Source organism: Euphorbia lathyris, chromosome 9, assembly GCF_963576675.1.
Source record: "Euphorbia lathyris chromosome 9, ddEupLath1.1, whole genome shotgun sequence".
Lineage (NCBI taxonomy): Eukaryota > Viridiplantae > Streptophyta > Magnoliopsida > Malpighiales > Euphorbiaceae > Euphorbia > Euphorbia lathyris.
Genome location: NC_088918.1, coordinates 45,430,424 through 45,448,696, shown reverse-complemented (window position 1 = coordinate 45,448,696; position 18,273 = coordinate 45,430,424). Strand labels below are relative to the sequence as shown.

The following is an 18,273-nucleotide window of genomic DNA, read 5'->3' as shown; positions in this document are numbered from 1 at the left end:
GTAAGCATGTTTAACATGTTAGTAAGTGAATGCATGTATCTATATATTCATGACTCCTATTTATGCAAAATACATGATGCTCTGTCGAGGAGAGATCAGGATTTACTAAGGAGAGAGCATGCCCTGAGGGATAGCTAGGCTGAGTTGATGAGCGTGTGGTCACAGCTCTGCACTATGCAACGTCGATATAAAGGAGGAAGATTCATCACTATGCTCTACCATTGCCTTCTTGCCAGACTTCTTGTCCTTCTTCAGCATTGGGAAGTTTGACTTAATATGTCCAGGCTGGTGACATTCGAAACAGGTAATGGGTTTGGAAGAGTCCTTCTGAAATTTGTAGTCACATTGTTCCTTTCTTGGTCGTTCAGACCTCTTATATGGCTTCTTTTACTGATCGTTCTTTCTGAACACCCGATTCATCTTGCAGATCAACATTGCCTTCTCTTTATCATCAGTAGTGCTTTGCTCTGAGGAATCAACTTTCAACACTACTGACTTTTGTTTCTTATCTTCTGGCTTTTCTTTAGCTTCGAAATTCTTCATGGAAATTTTATGAGTCCGCGAGGATCTGATTAACTCATCATACTTGTATTTTGTTAAGTACTGAGCTTCCTTGATATATGTCTTATTAGCTTGCCAACCTTTCAGAAGGCTTCTGAGAATCTTCTTTACTTACTCCTCTTCTGAGAAGACTTTTCCTAATCCCTTGACCTCATTTACTATGTTAGTGAATCTGGCATTCATCTCAAAGATGCCTTCACTCTCTTTCATTTCAAATAGTTCATAGAGCCTCATATTCTGGTTCCATCATATGTGATTTCCAGCTTGTTCCATATCTCATGTGCTGATTCGCAACCTGAAATCTTATTGTACTCTATAGTATCTAGAGCATAGTGAAGCATATTGATAGACGAAGCATTATTTTGAAGCTTATTTAAGTCATCCTCTGACCAATTTTCTTCAGTTTTAAGAGTTTTCACTCATTCAACTGTCTCTCATATGGTACATAGGGGCCTTTTACAATTGCCAGCCAGACACTCATGTTTTGTGCTTGGATAAAGTTCTTCATTATGTTTTTCCAGAATGTATAATTCGATCCAAAGAACAAGGGAGATCTGGTGTTTGGCAATCCTTCTGGGAGGGTTTGAGTTGTCGCATTTCCCGGAAGGAAACATGTGCTATTAGATGCCATTTAGGGATTTGGCTCAAGATAGTTTTATCTTAATGAACAAAGCTTAGGCTCTGATACCACTTGTTGGTCTCTTGTGAGTTAGGGTTTAGTTCCAAAGGGGGGGGGGGGGGTTAATGGCACTATTGCGTAAATTTAACCCTTAATAGATTTTTCTCACAATTTAATTCAATAGCACAAGGCAAAGGCAAGTTTGGAATTAGAGGCAATCTTTGTTTGCCACGTTATACAGATAAACGAAGCTTGATTCTGCTTTTGAGCTTTCTAAACAAAATGCAGTTCAACCAGAGGAGCTTCTGTTATGACTTAAGGTTATGCGATCTATTGTGCACGATAGTAGGAAGCGTTACTTAGATATTTTAACACAAAAGCAAACAAATATCAGAAGAAATAAAGAAAATGGTTAGAGAAAAGTTACTCAACAATTTATACTGGGTCGGCCTCGTGCCTACATCCAGTCCCCAGAATACTTTCTTCTGATGAACTTTTTCAAACGGTAGAGCACAAACCTTTACAATAGACTTAGAGGCACTATAAAGTACCATCCTTTGCACACTATAGTCAGCAATCTATCTACCTCTCAATCTATTCACTTATAAACGAAGTGAACAGAAGAGCTTCTGATCTTTTTTATCTATTGATAAATTTGTTCTAACTTATAACACAAAGTAAATTTCTATAAGCTATTACATGAATGAAAATTAGTGGATGTGTATGCGCTTTTTGCTTTTTGCTTTTGGCACTTGAAACATAAATCTCTTGATTTCAGCGTCGATGACCAAGTCAAAATGAAGCTTTCGTTGGGGCTTTTATAGTGAAGCATGGAAGAGGGGTCATTTCGAATTTTGAAAAGACCATTGGAGGGAAACGCTCCTTCTGTTGCTTTCATCCTCTGATTCCAGTACAAAAGCTTTCCATTGAACTAGCTTTTCCTTCTGTCTTCAAGAGACAACACGCTTTTGATTTCTACCGGAGGCAGTCTGACGGTTTGCACAATTATGGTAAAGATTCCAAATTTTCCAAGGGGACAAGCATCCTGTTGCTTATACTTATTTTCCCGATATCGAGGTACAATGTCAGTGTGAAGAGTCAACATTAATCTTCCTTGATTTGGTTTGATTCTTGTCTTCTCGAACAACCAACCTTCTGGGATTGAGATAAGCTTCTGGATTCTTCCAGCTATTGGGCCAGAATCAAGCCTTGGGCTTTTAGCCAATCTTAAGGCATTTCCTTGATTTCTTTTCTTTCTTTTATTTAATCAAACACACTTAACAAACCATTAGTCAAATTAAATCAACATTTAGTTTCTATATAAAAGTATTTATGGAATATTAATTTTCTTATAATATTTTTGTCAGAATCAAAATTCAGTGTGGAAATTGTGTTTCAACAAGTGGCTCTGAGGAGGATTAGATGATAGGAGTACCTGACTTTAAAACCATTCTAAAGCCTCACCACTGAGAGTACGGGCAAACATAATGGGAAGCTGATTATGCATGGCCCCTGCATCCCTCATCCTTCTTACATAAGATTGAAGATGAGTGAAAGCACCTCCTAAGCCATCAAAGATTGGTAGGTTTGGCATTTCGAATTCAACAATCTTGTCTGACCCGTTGTCTTCTTCCAAGGCAGCACCAAAATCAAGAGGACACGAAGGAGGCATTCTTGCTAAATTGTCCTGAAATACGACAACACTATTAAGTAAAACGTTAGTTGTCGACTGATTACCTACGTGGGTAGTGGATCGAGTAACATTTAATAATGTCAAATTCTTATGGACATCATACAAGACCGGACAACGAGGAAATGAGACCGGTGTAACATCGTATTTAACTATAAATACATCGTATAGTGGACCCTTTAAGGGATGTTATATGAGAGTAAGACAAATAGAATGACTGAATAGACCAAATACATTTATGAACAATATAAACTTTCGGACTACTGGAAGACTAACTGAAGTTATAGAATTAATCCCAAACTCATTTGGTGCATTGAACTATACGAGGTTGACATAGAGAGACAAAATTCATGGAATCCTATCAAAGATTGGTCCAGATTTGGATTTGAAAAGGTGAAAAGACATACATTGGTATAGACGATGTATTCATAATGTCTTTATACGACTGACCCAGAAATTCCATATATTTAATTGCACACGAGGTATGCCATTATATCTTTATAGAATGTGACTCACAAATGTTGTGGTAAAGACACATTGCTATATAATGACATATTTGATATGCCTCTAGACTCAAGAACGAATCCAAACAGGACTAATTTTGGTTCTCGATCATGAAATGACAAGCTAAACCTAAGACTCGACTTAAAATGGCTGCCATGAAAAAAGGTTAGCATGGACACTCTAAATGGACAATGTATGATGTGATGTGACATAATACATAAAGGAAATTATATATCAAAAGTGGAATTAAATTTACATTTACAAATGAGGCAAAAAAAAGATGAAACAGGCGCGATTATAACGACTCTCCCTTCCAGCCTTATTCTTCCATTTCAAAATGGTCAATTCATCTTTCGTAGGAATTGGCTTAATCTATTTATCAACTGGGATAAATAAATCTATATCTCAAAGTAACTAAATGCAAGTTTTGGTAACCTAAAGGGAAATTACTAGGGCTGCTTATATGAGCTTCGGACTGACCTAGCCGGGGGTACTTTCAAAGGCTCCCACAACATGATATACTTGCCTAGCCTCTTGTCGTTTAGGAGTTCTAGTGATTTGTAGGGGTACATCTATGAGTGTTTTGCAAACATGTACACCCAAGGCTTCCATGAACGTATGGAATGTACACACCGACAAAACGGGGCTAAAAAGGTAGTTGTGCAAACTGTGCAAGTGTAGTGAAGTGATGCAACAGACATATTTTAATAAAAGACAATTTTAGGTTCATTAATCGTCAAATCCTTATGTTGTTTAAGTCATTTAATTATCCCCAACAGAGTTTCCACTGTGAGCAGCGGAACCATGTACCATTTTTTTTAATGCGGACGTTTTCGGCAAAAAGGGTTTCGTTTCTACGTTAGACTGTCACTTACCATTTTTAAGGACGACGCTTAGCGTGTCCCTTCTAGTGCATGCATTTGACTATTTTTCTAACCCTTTTATCATGTTTTGTTGTTAGATTAATTATTTCAGAAACGCCACCCGAGTTTTAACATTCGGGAACATGTCAAAAGATTAGATGATATACGGGCTCACAACATGCCATCTTTTTAGAGTTAGGTTCGTGACTTAAATTGTTTAAGGGTTTGATTAATAAACTCGTAGACTTGGCTTTATTAAAATACCATTTATATTTTTAATCCAATTTCATTTAAATATCGTTTAGCGTTCAAAAAAGATAAATAAATACTGGAAAGATAAAATTATTACATCACAAATCACAAATGGCACAAATAGCCCTAATACATCAGTTCTAGTCCTAAAAAATAAATCTATTAAACCGTAAAACAATAAATGTTAGATGCATGACATTGGGACCCGTCTTTCGGATTTAACTATGATGTCTGACTCGATCAAATAGGACTCATTGAAGCCTAAGATCTAGCAAACAGTATGCAATTATGTCCAAAACCTTAGTTCATTCATCTAACCGGTTTAATATCTTTAAAGGATGAAAATACCCCTTTTATCCCGAGATTGATTTTAACCTTATTTAACGAAAATAATAAATTTACCAAAATAATACCTATTCTACCCGAAAAAAAATAAGAATCTGTCTTTCTGTCCTTGTCACTGATCTGGCACAAGGTGCCTGATTGGTAACAGGTGTCCCTGATCGAAGATGGACTTACAAATAGATTGTCTATTTTCATATCAGGAACTCGAAATAAACACAAAAGTTACAGAGACACTAAACAAATTGCAATTAAAAGGGATAGGCTTTTAAAACCCTTCAGAAGTTACCTCTAAAGCGCTTTTCTAGTTTTATTGTGTGTGGCAGGCCGACGAACACGAGACGGAGACTTGAAGCAGCAAAACCCGAGCAGCAGTGACTTGACAAGATCAGAAAATAGAATTTCACGTACTTTGACCAAAATGCACCAAGAAATGTAAGGTTGTGAACCCAAAAGGTTAATTCTGTAAGTTTAGTGACTCAAGACTTGAAATATAGCGGAAATAGTTGTGATAAACGTGTTTTCCGTTTATATGACTCTATAAAGATGTTTCATTTGGGTGTTGAAACCTTCAAATGTGATTAAATTGGGTAAGATTTATGGAAAACCCCTTCTTTCACTCACTTTCACTAAGTTTCTCTTAATTTTCACTTAAATTCTTTTTCTTTTTGATCAAAAACTGCTCTTCCCCTTCTCTGCCGGTTAGTTTCCACTTAAGTAGTGGAAATGAGGCAAAAACTGCCAGAAAAACTGAATGAAAATTGTCCGAAAACTGTCAAAGGTCGTCGATCGGTGACTAGGGTTCCCGATCAAGGTCATAGTAGCCGATCGAAGACCTATGTGACAGGTGGGAATTTTTAAATCCAGAATAATAGAATTTAAATATATTTTGGTAAAATAAGTTAAAAGAATATAGAAAATGGAGTCCAGATCTTAGCTCGCATCCCGTACAACGTGACGTAAAAGGCCCACCTATACAAATTGTTAGCAAGAATGTAACATAGGCTCATCACTAAGGTTGAAAAAAATCCGTGCTCATAGTGGGGTCTACTAAAATTTGAAGTAACAAGGTTCTTTAGTAGTGTGTGACTACTATATGGTGTTTTTTTTTTATGATGTGGAGGTAGAAAGTAACAAACTTTGTTACTTAGCACTATGGGTGCTCTTATTGGCTCATTGGGATTTAGATTGATTTTCTGCATTATTTGTCTTCTCTCTAAATAATTTGGTTCTCACTCCAGCTAAGATCTCAATCCCTTTGTGATTAATTTGTCTTTTGGGTTCTCACCATTTATTGTTGCTTTATCTCTTCTGCATGGATAATTGGATGTATGAATTAAATGGTTGTCACCACTGGGGCTGTAAACGAGCCGAGCCGAGCTTTGGCCTGCTCGAGCTTGGCTTGGCAGCTTCCTATCGAGCTCGAGCCGAGCTCAATTTGCTTTACGAGCTCAACTCGTTTAGCAGCTCGATTGTTCACGAGCTGCTCACGAGCCGAGCTCGTTTATCGAGCTCACGAACTTACTCATGAACAAGTCGTTTTATTTGTTCGTGAACAACTCATTCGTTGTGCTCGCGAGCTTTGCTCAAAGCTCACGAGCAACTTGTTTATTTTTCTATGAAAAGCTCATTTCTTGTGCTCGTGAGCATTGATCACAAGCAACTCATTTGTTTTGCTCACGAACGAGCTCGTTTATGGTGTTCACAAACAAAATAATATCAAATTCGGATATGTCTTTGAATGGACCATTAATTGGTATACTTGTAGTATAAATTTATACATATTACTAAACTTTATTTTTTTAAATATATAAATATTATAATTGAGTTAGCTCACAAGCTTTTATCGAGCTTGTTCATGAACTTGTCCACGAGCTTCTAATCGAGCTTTCGAGCCGAGTTTGGTCTACTCAAGCTCGACTCGTTTACAAACCGAGCCGAGCTTTTATCGAGTCGAACACCGAGCCGCTCATGAGCGGCTAGAGCCCTAGTCACCATCCATGATTTTTTTTTGTCTTTTATAAATTGATGATTGGATTTGAGGTGGGTCGGATCCGAGTTTGACATGGATTCGACAGTGTAAGATCAAAAACAGGATGGTCACAACTCGATTTGGAAAGATGTAATGTAATATCTTGGACGAAGGGAGGCTTCGACCTAACTTTCACGATTCTAGTAGTTGCTATTGTGAGGGAAGAAAAACCTCCAACATAAAAATACCAATCCTCTAGGATCGATGACACTTTATTTATTTAGGAACAAAATGATGTAAAACAAGGTTAGTTTTATAAATGTAACATTTATTTGGTAATAGAAGTTGTTTAACTAATTTTCCGTTCAATTGCTATTTAATAGTTGGATTTATTTTCTAGCCTAGAACCAAAGAACCCGCCGCCCCCGCCCCCGCCGCCCAGCGGTGCTGCGCCACAACCGCAACCTCGCCCCTCCCATGCTTCTCCATACCGATCCTACATGGACATGGTTCAAGATGAACCGATGTCGGAAAATACCGAGCCAATTGCAGACCTCCGAGATTCAGGAAAAGGCCGTATTGAATGCGTTGATGGGAACGCCCTTTGCCCAGATATCACTATTGAGCCAGAGTTAGTAGAGGAGTGGTCGGCAACCTGGTTAGAGGCGTTAATTGTCAAAATTCTGGGCTGGAACGCCGGGTATATTGCACTACGAAACAGAGCATCTGAACTATAGAAGACAGAAGGCAGTTTTACTATGGTTGAATTGGGGCATGGTTTCCAGTTGGTAACCTTCGATAAAAGATCAGATAGAGACCACGTAATTCAGGATGGAACCTGGATGGTTCAGGGACACTACTTGACAGTCAGAACTTGGTCCCCCTCGTTTGTTCCTTCTAGTGCAACTGTTGACTCAACCTTGGTCTGGGCAAGAATTCCTAAACTACCAACCTGAGGCTCTCATGATAATAGGCAATTCAACCGGAAAAGCAATACAGACTGATAAGAACACAGTTGGAAAAGCAAGAGCTAAATTTGCACAGGTCTGCGTCGAAGTCGAATTGCATAAGCCGTTGGTGGCCTAGTTTCGTCTGAACGGTCTATTCTATCATGTGGAATATGAGGGACTTTATATCGCATGCACAAACTGTGGCCGGTACGGGCATGGAAGGGAAGCTTGTACTCATCCTAGCATCATTAGGGATACTAACCACTCTACCTTTCAAACCTCTACCCTCCCAGGGAAGGAAAAGGAGCCCCAATTGGAACTGATACAGGGTGGAGCGTCCCTGAATCTAGGAGTAAGACCAGAAGAGCAAAGTTCAAAAGTCTTTGAAAGTAGCCAGACCTATGGAGAATGGATGTGTGTCCCGAAACGGCAGTATACCCCAAGAACCAAGAAGCCAGAATATGGGAACGGGACCATTGAGAAGACGCCTGAAGCCTCACTCACTGCTCCGGGAGCCTCAATGACTGGGCCCTCGGGTGCTTCCTCCTCTCTTGTAACTGCCCCAACTACTGAACTCGGAAGTGGATTCTCGTTTGGTGCTGGTAGCTCAGGGAAACCAGTGCAAACAACCCCTGTTTTGAAGAAGACTAGCAAAGGCCGCCCCGCATTCAGCCCCAATTCATTTGAGAGATTGCTAAATAATGTCTCTGACTCCTCTATGAACGTGGAGAAAGCAAAGAAGGGAAAAGAAAATAACTTCCGCTATGAAGAATCACCGAGTAGGATCAAACATAGCCGGCCTGGGATCAGTATCAGGGAACCGCTGGGACCTCTATACTAGAACATGGAAAATATTGCACCTCACCAGGTTAGCACCTCGGGGGCCTAGATTCTTTTCTTTTCATCCTCGCATGTTGCTCTATATATATTTTTATTTATGATCATGTCTTGGAATTGCTTTGGAGCCGGTGGTAATGAGTTTCACTGGGCTCTTAGACACTTGCTATTAATTTATAAACCTGATGTGCTTGCTCTTTTGGAAACACGCCTCCCTGCTGTTAGGGCTGACTCCCTGTGTCAGAAACTGAAATTTACAAATCTTGAGTTCATTGATATAGAGGGTTTTAACGGCAGTATTTGGGTGTTTTGGAACTCTGACACTGTAGATATCAATATTCTGGATCGGGATAAATAGTTCCTCCATACTTCTATGACTTTAAAAACTGGCACGACCCGTGGTATCTCTTTTTGTACTACATTTGTGTATGTTCGACCCTAATTAAGCTTCAAAAGAGAATTTATGTCTTCTATGATCAGCCTGGAAACAAGGACCCTTTGCCCCTGGATCCTCATTGGGGATTTTAACTGTATAAAGAGTATGGATGAGAAGAGTGGGGGTGCTCCGGTGGTCATTGACCGCTGCTCAATGTTTGCGAATTGGATAAATAATATGAAGCTGATTGACATGGACTTTCAGGGTCCGAAATTCACTTGGTTCCGTGGCTCAACAGTGCGAACGATATTGGCTTACCGTTTGGATAGAGCACACTTTGCAACACCCAATTCCGACTCCTTTTTCCTAATTCAATAGTGCGTCTCCTCCCACGGAATAAATCTGACCATGTGCCTATTCTCCTTGATTTTAAAGTCTCTCCTCCGAATCGCTCCCCTAAACCTTTTCGGTTTGAAGCTCCATGGCTGCACTATGCTGATTTTGAGCAATTCCTTCAATCAATCTGGAATAAGTCTAGTAACATTGCACATGGTTTGAACTCGATCACTCCGCAGCTCTGCCGCTGGAACAAATTGGTCTTCGGTAACATTCACTTTCAGAAGACTCGCCTTTTTAGACGGCTTGCTGGTGTGCAACGCAGCCTTGCCTGCCGAATTATTAGGGGTTTGCTAGGGCTCGAACGGATCTTGCTCCGGGATCTAAACTTGGTTCTCCAACAAGAAGAGATCCTCTGGTACCAAAAGTCTCGGGTAAAATGGCTCAGGTTTGGGGATATGAATTCAAACTTCTTCCATGTCTCTACAATCATTCGCAGACATCGTAATAAAGTGGATTGCCTTCGGGATTCAGATGGGACTTGGGTTTGGGAAGCGGTCGAGCTCAAAAATCTGGTCTCTAATTATTATGAACAGCTTTACACGGAAGAGAGCCTGAGCAGGCCGACGCTGCAAACCGTTAGCCACTTCCCAGTGATCCCTGAGATTGGAATGGCTATAGCCCCTCACTGTTTTACAGCGGTGGATGTTCATGCTGCCCTCTTTGAAATGGGACCGTTCAAGGCACCCGACCCTGATGGGTTTCAAGCGATCTTCTTCCAACGCTTTTGGTCCCTAGTTGGTACTCAGCTGACTTCCTCTGCTTTACAAATTCTTAACTCAGGAGAGATCCCGCCCGAATGGAATGAAACCTTCCTTACAGTCATCCCCAAAGTGCAAGCTCCGGAATCTGTAACTCAGTTTAGACCTATAAGCCTTTGCAACGTAAGGTACAAGGTTATAACTAAATGTATTGTGAACTACTTGAAGCCTTTCCTGCACTCTATCATTGGCCCGACTCAGTGCTCCTTTGTTCCTGGTCGCCAGATTTCAGATAATATAATCCTCTTGTAGGAAACTATCCACTCTTTGAAAAGAAGAAAGGCCGCCAGGGCTCAATGGTGTTGAAACTTGATCTTGAGAAAGCCTACGACAGAATCTCCTGGGCCTTCCTGAAAGACACACTTCATCTTCTAGGGCTGGATAATAACCTTATTAATCTTATCATGGCTTGTGTTTCAGGGTCCAGCTTGAGAGTGCTGTGGAATGGTGAACCGCTAAATCCGTTTACACCCACTCGGGGTCTAAGGCAAGGAGATCCTCTCTCACCTTAAGGCAAGGGATCAATGATGCAGTTGCTAATGGGAATGGAAACCAGTCAAGCTTTCGAGAAACGGACCTCAACTCTCGCATATCTTTTTCGCGGACGACATTGTGCTAATGGCAAAAGCATTTACAGACCAGGCTACTATTATTCGGGATATTTTTTGTGACTTTTCTGACTGCTCAGGCCAAAAGGTTAGCCTTGTTAAATCCCGAATCTTTTTTTCCCCAAATGTGGTTGATGCTGAGTGTGACATAATCTGTGATATACTGGGCGTGGCTAAAACCCTTGACCTCGGTCGTTACCTTGGGATGCCGGTGGTTTATAATCGGACAACTAAACACACTTACGGTCATGTTATGGACCGCGTTCACGCTAGATTAGCTGGATGGAAAGCCAAATGCCTCAACTTTGCGGGTCGGCTTACTCTGGTAAAGTCTGTTCTCTCTACTATCCCCAACTTTGCTATGCAAACTGCTCTCCTCCCACGGAGCATTTTCCATCGACTGGATAAATTGAACAGGGGGTTCCTTTAGGGATCGGTAGGGAACCTAAGGAAACTGCATTTGGTGAAATGGGCTACGGTTTGCAAGAGTAAAAAGGAAGGTGACCTTAGGATTAAACGAACTACAAATTTCAATGTTTCAATGCTCGCTCGACTAGCCTGGGCTATCCTAACAAATCATGTGGCTGTTTGGGTTAAAGTCCTAATCTCTAAGTATGGAGGGGGTCGAAAAGGCCTCGAGATATTTCAGAACCAGCCGACTGCCTCTAGCACGTGGCGAAGTGTAACAGCGGGGTCGTCGGTGCTTGCCCGAGGCATCTCCAAATTGATCTATAACGGAAAGAATACCAGTTTTTGGACTGATAAATGGTGTGGAAACTCTGCACTAGAAATAGAAGCCACGGGATCAGTCGAGGAGGGGATGAGGAATGCCCGCGTAGCGGATCTCTGGGATGACGATCAAGACCAATGGAAATGGAATCAGCTGAACCCTCTGCTGCCCCCTGTTAAGTTACAACAAACTGCTTCAATACGGGTCATCCCCTCTTGCGAAATTGAGGATCATTGGTGCTGGGCAGATTCAACATCGGGGGTGTACACGGTAGCGTCGGGGTATGCTGCGATCCCGCATCAGGAAAACCAAGGTCCAACGGACAGCTTCTGGACGTCCCTTTGGCGTTTAAATCTGCCGGAGAAAATAAAGTCTTTTATTTGGATTTTAAAACAGAGAGGACTAATATGCAATGCTAACCGTTTATGACGACATTTATAAAGCAATGAAAGGTGTAGTAATTGCCAAAATATTGAAAATGAAACTCACCTCCTGCGGGATTGCATAGCAGCTCGAAGAATTTGGAACCACCTCGTTCCTCCACAGCTCCGTCACATCTTCTTCAGCTCTCCGCTTCAGATCTGGTTAGAGGTGAACCTTCAATCTGATTTTATCTCTTGGAATATGGATTGGTATCTCGTCTTTGGCTTCGGTTTATGGTGGATTTGGCGGTGGCGGAATCAGTCTGTATTTCAGAAAACCCCTTGGCCCGATAACAGAGTGGATCTGATTTATCGCCTATGTACTGAGTTTAAACAAGCCCGCGCTCTAAATATTGATGGGAGAAATTCGGAACAACGCTATGTCTGGGTCAGATGGGAAGCCCCTAGCCCGGGGTGGGTAAAAGTTAACACTGACGGGTCGTGCAAGGGAAACCCTAGAAACACGGATGCGGGGGGCTTAATCCGCGATGAGAAAGGCAAGTGGTTGGGAGGATTTGGAGTGAATATAGGCCACTGCAATGTGGCTCTAGCTGAAATCTGGGGCCTATTTTTTGGTCTCCGAATGGCTTGGGAGAGGGGGTTCAGACAGATTATTATGGAGCTTGATTCAAAGGTTGTTCTCCAACTTCTTAACACCAACACGAACCTTCATCACCCTTATGGTTGGATTCTGTTACAGTGTCGGGAACTTCGTGATAGAGATTGGAGGGTTGTTTTTATGCATACTTTTTGAGAAGGCAACTTTGCTGCTGACTGGCTGGCGAACTTCGCAGGTTCTTGTTCTTTGGGCCATCATGAGTTTGATGTGCCTCCTGCAGGCCTCCAGGAGATTCTCTCTTCTGATAACAGAGGATCGTATCTAAGTAGAATGGTTCGGAGTTAGGCCCCTTCCCTAACTCGTACTCTCTAGTCTGTTGTTTTTGTTTTTTAGTTTCCTTGTCCTTTTGTTTATTTGTTCCGGGCCTTGAGCCTTCCTATTCTACCAAAAAAAAATTAGTTCCAGAAATAAATTATATTCTACATAAGAATTTTAGATTTTTAATATTAAAAATGAGAGTTTTAAATGTTTGGTTAGGGAAATACTGTTTGTCTTTTATACATGAGAAGTAGTTTTTTCCAAAAGTATGGAATCTCTATTTTTCCAATAGCAACAACAAACAACAGTTAAACCAAACATATCTTTAATTTCATGACATAAATCATAATTAAGACTATAAGTATTTCTAGGTTAATTTGAAAAAAAATGAATAAAATCTCGTAATATTAACCTAACTATTTTAGATAATAATTTTTTTTAAAAGCGGACTATAATTTTAGATATAATAGATCTAAAATTACAATATATATATCTCAAAATATAATTTATAACAAATTATGAATTATATTTCTATTTCAATAAATTACATTTCGAATATAATTTTTATAATTATACTGAGAACAATGAATTGACTTCAAAACATAATTTTTCACATGATTTTGACCTTGGTAGCAGATGAACAGATCATCGTTATATTAGGTTTCCTCATCTATATTGACAATTTTATGCTTATGCTAGATGCAACAGTTGATAAATTTGTATACTCGTATGCAGGGGCGTATACAGGGGGGCCGGGCCCCTCCGGCCACTGGAAATACCATAGTCACGAGTAGTTTCGGCCCCCCTAATATTAGTCTATATAGAAACTATGTAGTAATATTTCATTGTTTAAAGGTAGATGAGATGGTTAAAACACTTGTTTCTTTTTAAAAGGTCATAGGTTCAATTCCCCCCAACCTTAATTTCTATGAAGCACCGATACTTCCCGGAGGTCACCGTACGCGTATCCGATACTCCGGGTGCGGATTCGCCTGGGAAGTATCCCCTTTTTTCTTTTTCTTTTTAAATGAGGGGATACTTTAGGGGTTTTTTTTAAAAAACTTTGAAAGTATAAGGGTTTTTAAAAAAAAAAAACTCAATAAATAGAAGGATTAAAATGAAATAATCCAAGATTACTGGTATTTGTGGTTTTATAATGACTTGAGAGTATTATTTGTGTTTTTATAATGACTTTATATGATTTGTGATTTATATATTTATGTATCTTTTGAATTTTCATTATAAATGATATATATATTATTAATTATATATAAAATTTGCCGTATCCCCGCCGTACCCGTATCTCATATTTTTTAGAAATGCTGTTTGCCGTACCCGTACGCGTACCCGTATGCGTACCCATGTCGGTGCTTCATAGCTAAAATGTTTGTTTATTTAAATTTTATTTTTCAATAATTATAAAACTATGTTACCATTATTAATTACTTTATTTATTTTCATAACACTTTTGAACTCATTTTTATTATGTCAAGAACCGCTTTTAAATAACTTAATTTAAAAGTAGTTCTTGACATAATAAAAAAAAAAGTGGTTCTTAACATAACTTAATTTTTCAAAATTGTACATTAATATTTAAAAGTGGTTCTTGACAATTCAAATTATAACACTCATATATACAAAAAAAAATTAAGCAAGTTCGATTTAGCAAAAAAAAAAAAAAAAATTCCCAAACGCATGTGTAAAATCGGCCCCCCAACCGAGTAATCCTGTATTCGCCACTGCTCGTACGTGCATCGCTATTTTATCAGAATTTTTTTTTTGGTTTACCACTGGTAGCAGATTGGTTCCCGACTGAACTTTTAGTTTGTTTTGGGTCAGTTGTTTTGAGTACGTGCTATTTAGGCGTTGCTTGATCTTGAGTTAGGCATGCCAACCCAATCAAGTTTGGGGAGCTTGTCGTTAGTCTGTGATTTGACTATGACGGATGGACGTGTCCCTAGACACTACTGGTTTGGGAACTGATCCCGCTTTCCTGATGAGCCCATGGAAGGGTGAAAACCAGTGAGCATCGGAGGTGATTAAGGTTGAACCTTGGTAGAGACAGAATGTCGTGATGGACGTGTCCCTAGACACTACTGGTTTGGGAACTGATCCCGCTTTCCTGATGAGCCCATGGAAGGGTGAAAACCAGTGAGCATCGGAGGTGATTAAGGTTGAACCTTGGTAGAGACAGAATGTCGTGCCGCATTCGTAGTTGAGATTGCATCTGTTCAAAGTTGTTGTTACCTCTGGTTGCTCAGGCAAGTTTGCATTCAGAGGTTGTTCAAGTTTTTCCACGACTGCTTAGAAGTCTTCTATAAGGCAAAAATAGAATTTAGGAGAAAAGGAAGAATAGAAAGAAGAGGGGAGGAATAATTGTGATACAACTGTAAATAGTAGAGCTGTTGTAACAAACTCTAGAAGGCAAATAATGACATTCTTCTTCTCGTTACCACCAGAACATAGCTGGATAAAATTTGATACATTTCCATTCACAATGTGGCACATAGGAGATAATTTAACCACACTTTGATGTATGACAAAATTACAAAAAAAAATGATGACTTTTGCTACCAGAATCACTTATCAAGGGCTTTTCCTAACATTACAGGATCATATTGCAAATTGAATCTAGGATGTTATACTGAAATTTAAACACATACTTGTTAGTTTCTGCTATGATCTCACTATTTTTATTCTACTGTACTTTCCAGCTTTCATATTTTCAGACTGGATCTGTAATTACAAAAAATGGAACAATAATTCATTCCATACATCAGGTACACCAGGTAAGCACCAATGTATGCAATCAGAATAAGTACTAGGCTTCGACAACTGCTCGGGGCTCAGTGTTTCCCAGAATTTCCGGTAGATGGAGGGGTGGCCGTCTTTGCGGTACTCTGATAGCTGAGTAATATTGAGAACACTGACCTTTGATCCCAATCTTCCCAGGATCTTATCCACCATACGCATTGTAGGCAAGTCGGAACCACTTCCCCAATAGCCCTCCTGCTCGATAGGTCTTTGCTCATTATAGCAATTTCCTTCACTTCCAGGTTCCCATTCCCGACTCCTGGAATAAAAAAATATTAGTCTGAATTAATTCAAAAAGAGTTAGAGACACGTTTTGCTGTGAAGTGAAATTGAATTTCGTAATGCTGACAACATGATAACAGACAGGGGTGTGGAAGATCAGAAGAAGTAATGCAGCAGCAGTATTTTCTTATCTCATCACAAGCATCAAATTCAATCTTCCAACAACTTATGAAGAATAACCATCCCCATTCATCAACTCACAAGTTAACAAAGCAAAAGTAATTGGTCTACTATTTAAATCTATAAATGTAAAACAAGCAGTGATCTCTCTCGAGTAACTTCTTATACTCAATTTATCCAAATAACAAGTTCAAAATATCATTTTAATTGTACAAATCTCAATCCCATATATGTTTTAATGGAGGTAGCAGATCTTAACAAGGAAAAATTTGAAATGTGATACTCACCATAAATGTGTTGGAGACATGGTAACAAAGAAGACTCGTTTCTCATGGGCCTTTGACTGTACCCAGTCTGCCCAGGCTCCCATGGCCAATTCCATGGCGCCTAATCCATTTAATTCTTCACAAGTCCGGTGTTGGTGTTGGTGGTGGTGTTCTTCATCGCTCCATCTGGTCAGAGTGATTAGAACAATCAATTGCTAATAGTTTATGACTCATAAATTATAAACAAAAACATAGATAGCACAGCATTGTGCTCACAATAGCTTTACAGGGCCTTGTCTCCACCACAAGTATGTATTGAAAACAAGTATATCAGCATGCTCCCACTTTGCTGAATGCTTCAAAACTGAATCTGGACGGATAATACGTTCATCCAACCTGTGATTCACAGGGTCATCAGAATTAGAATCAACAAGAAGTGGAGCCCAGAGAAACTCCACTGTAGCATTGTATTCCTGCAAATACCATCAAAGTAATAACAGTAAAGAACAATTTCTGCTAGGCTGGCTAGAGAAGAAGAACAAATAGTGAATCCTTGGGTTAAATACTTGACCTCTGCCCTGAAAATTGTAAGGGGAGCATTTGGTGACATGGATCTCTTATCTGCTGGAATAACTGATTGTAACATACAAACCATTGATATCCATTGCCCTCTATTTAGTGAATCCCCCACAAACATCAGTCTCTTCCCTCTCAACTTCTCCCACATTTCAGTCACATTCCATCTATAGCAACACACAAGTTAGATATAATTTTGGACAAATTTCAATTCATACAAAACAGAACTGAAAAAAAAAAGAAAGAAGAAAAACCTCTTCAAATTGCAATTGTGTGGTTGCCATCTCCAGTACTGGTATCCTAAATCAACCCTTCCATGCTTGTGACATGCCAGTTGGTCGGACATATACGGGCAATGCGCCTCATGATGAAGTGGATACGATTTATTATCAAACACCCATTTGCCGGAAAACACATCACACCTCTCCAAACTATCTCTCCGGCGACCCAATTTGGGTTTGGGATCAACCCACTGTATTTTCTTACCGCTGTATTCCTTAGTCGAGTTGCATCTAATGAACCTATCCAAAAGCTCTAGAAAGCAAAGAAAATGAACAACTTTTAGAATTTCCAAAATCTGAAGATTAAAAAAAAAAGAAAAAGAAAAGAAGAGCATACACATACCGTTAGAGCGGCTTCCAAGATTTGGTTTGACAAAAGAATCTGGTTGAAGAGGGAGATGATCTGGGTCGTGATGGATTTCTTGGATGCGACTCTCGTTGAACAGAACAGAGCAGCCGATAAAAACAAGCAAGATTATAGCGAAGAAATGGAAAGGGAAAGGGAAAGGGAAAGGGAAATGGACATGGGGTCTCTTTCTGTTCCATCTCTGCATCATATTCATGACAGGCAGAGAAAGGGAAAATGGAGTTGAAGATGCTATGCTAGTCAACAGCTAATACTATAAAAGACAAGAATATCAGATAAATCAATTTGTACGTTTGAATTGGATTTCCGATTACTTTTTTTTTTTTTGGTAAGAAGGATTTCCGATTACTCATATAGAAGAAACTAAGAAATGTTACCAAAAAAAAAAAAAATAATACAGAAGAAACTAAATTTCCCCGCAAAGACACTCGATTTTAACTTATTACTATTATATACCATTTTTATAAATCCAACTCATCGGACCTATGTTACCACTGAGTCAATAGTTTACTTAGTTCAATCGGTTCAATTAGAACCGATTAATATCATAAGTATATTTATTATATATATAATAAAATCTCATTTCATTAATTAAACGTTTGAATCCAATCAATTAAGGTTGATTTGAAGGTTAAGGGTTTCAAACAATTTCAGTTATGAATAACTGAAAAATATATGAGAACATTATATAATTATAAATATATCTAATGTCATTATATATAAATAGGTTCTTATTTTCATAACACCCATCTACTTTAATCTTTCTTGTTCTCTCTCTATTTTCACGATCTCCTTCTTTGTTTATAC

General features: G+C 39.2%; 1 protein-coding gene across 1 annotated transcript; it reads right to left on the bottom strand.

Annotated features, from left to right (window-relative positions):
* Positions 1–15,180: 15,180 nt before the first annotated feature.
* Positions 15,181–17,819, bottom strand: LOC136207061 (protein trichome birefringence-like 35). The gene is made up of 6 exons (XM_065998322.1): positions 17,443–17,819; positions 17,073–17,352; positions 16,814–16,985; positions 16,519–16,715; positions 16,264–16,428; positions 15,181–15,833 (listed from the first exon to the last, which is right to left on the bottom strand). Exons 1-6 carry the CDS (start codon positions 17,660–17,662, stop codon positions 15,503–15,505), a joined length of 1,365 nt encoding a protein of 454 aa, XP_065854394.1. The 5' UTR covers positions 17,663–17,819; the 3' UTR covers positions 15,181–15,502.
* Positions 17,820–18,273: the final 454 nt, after the last annotated feature.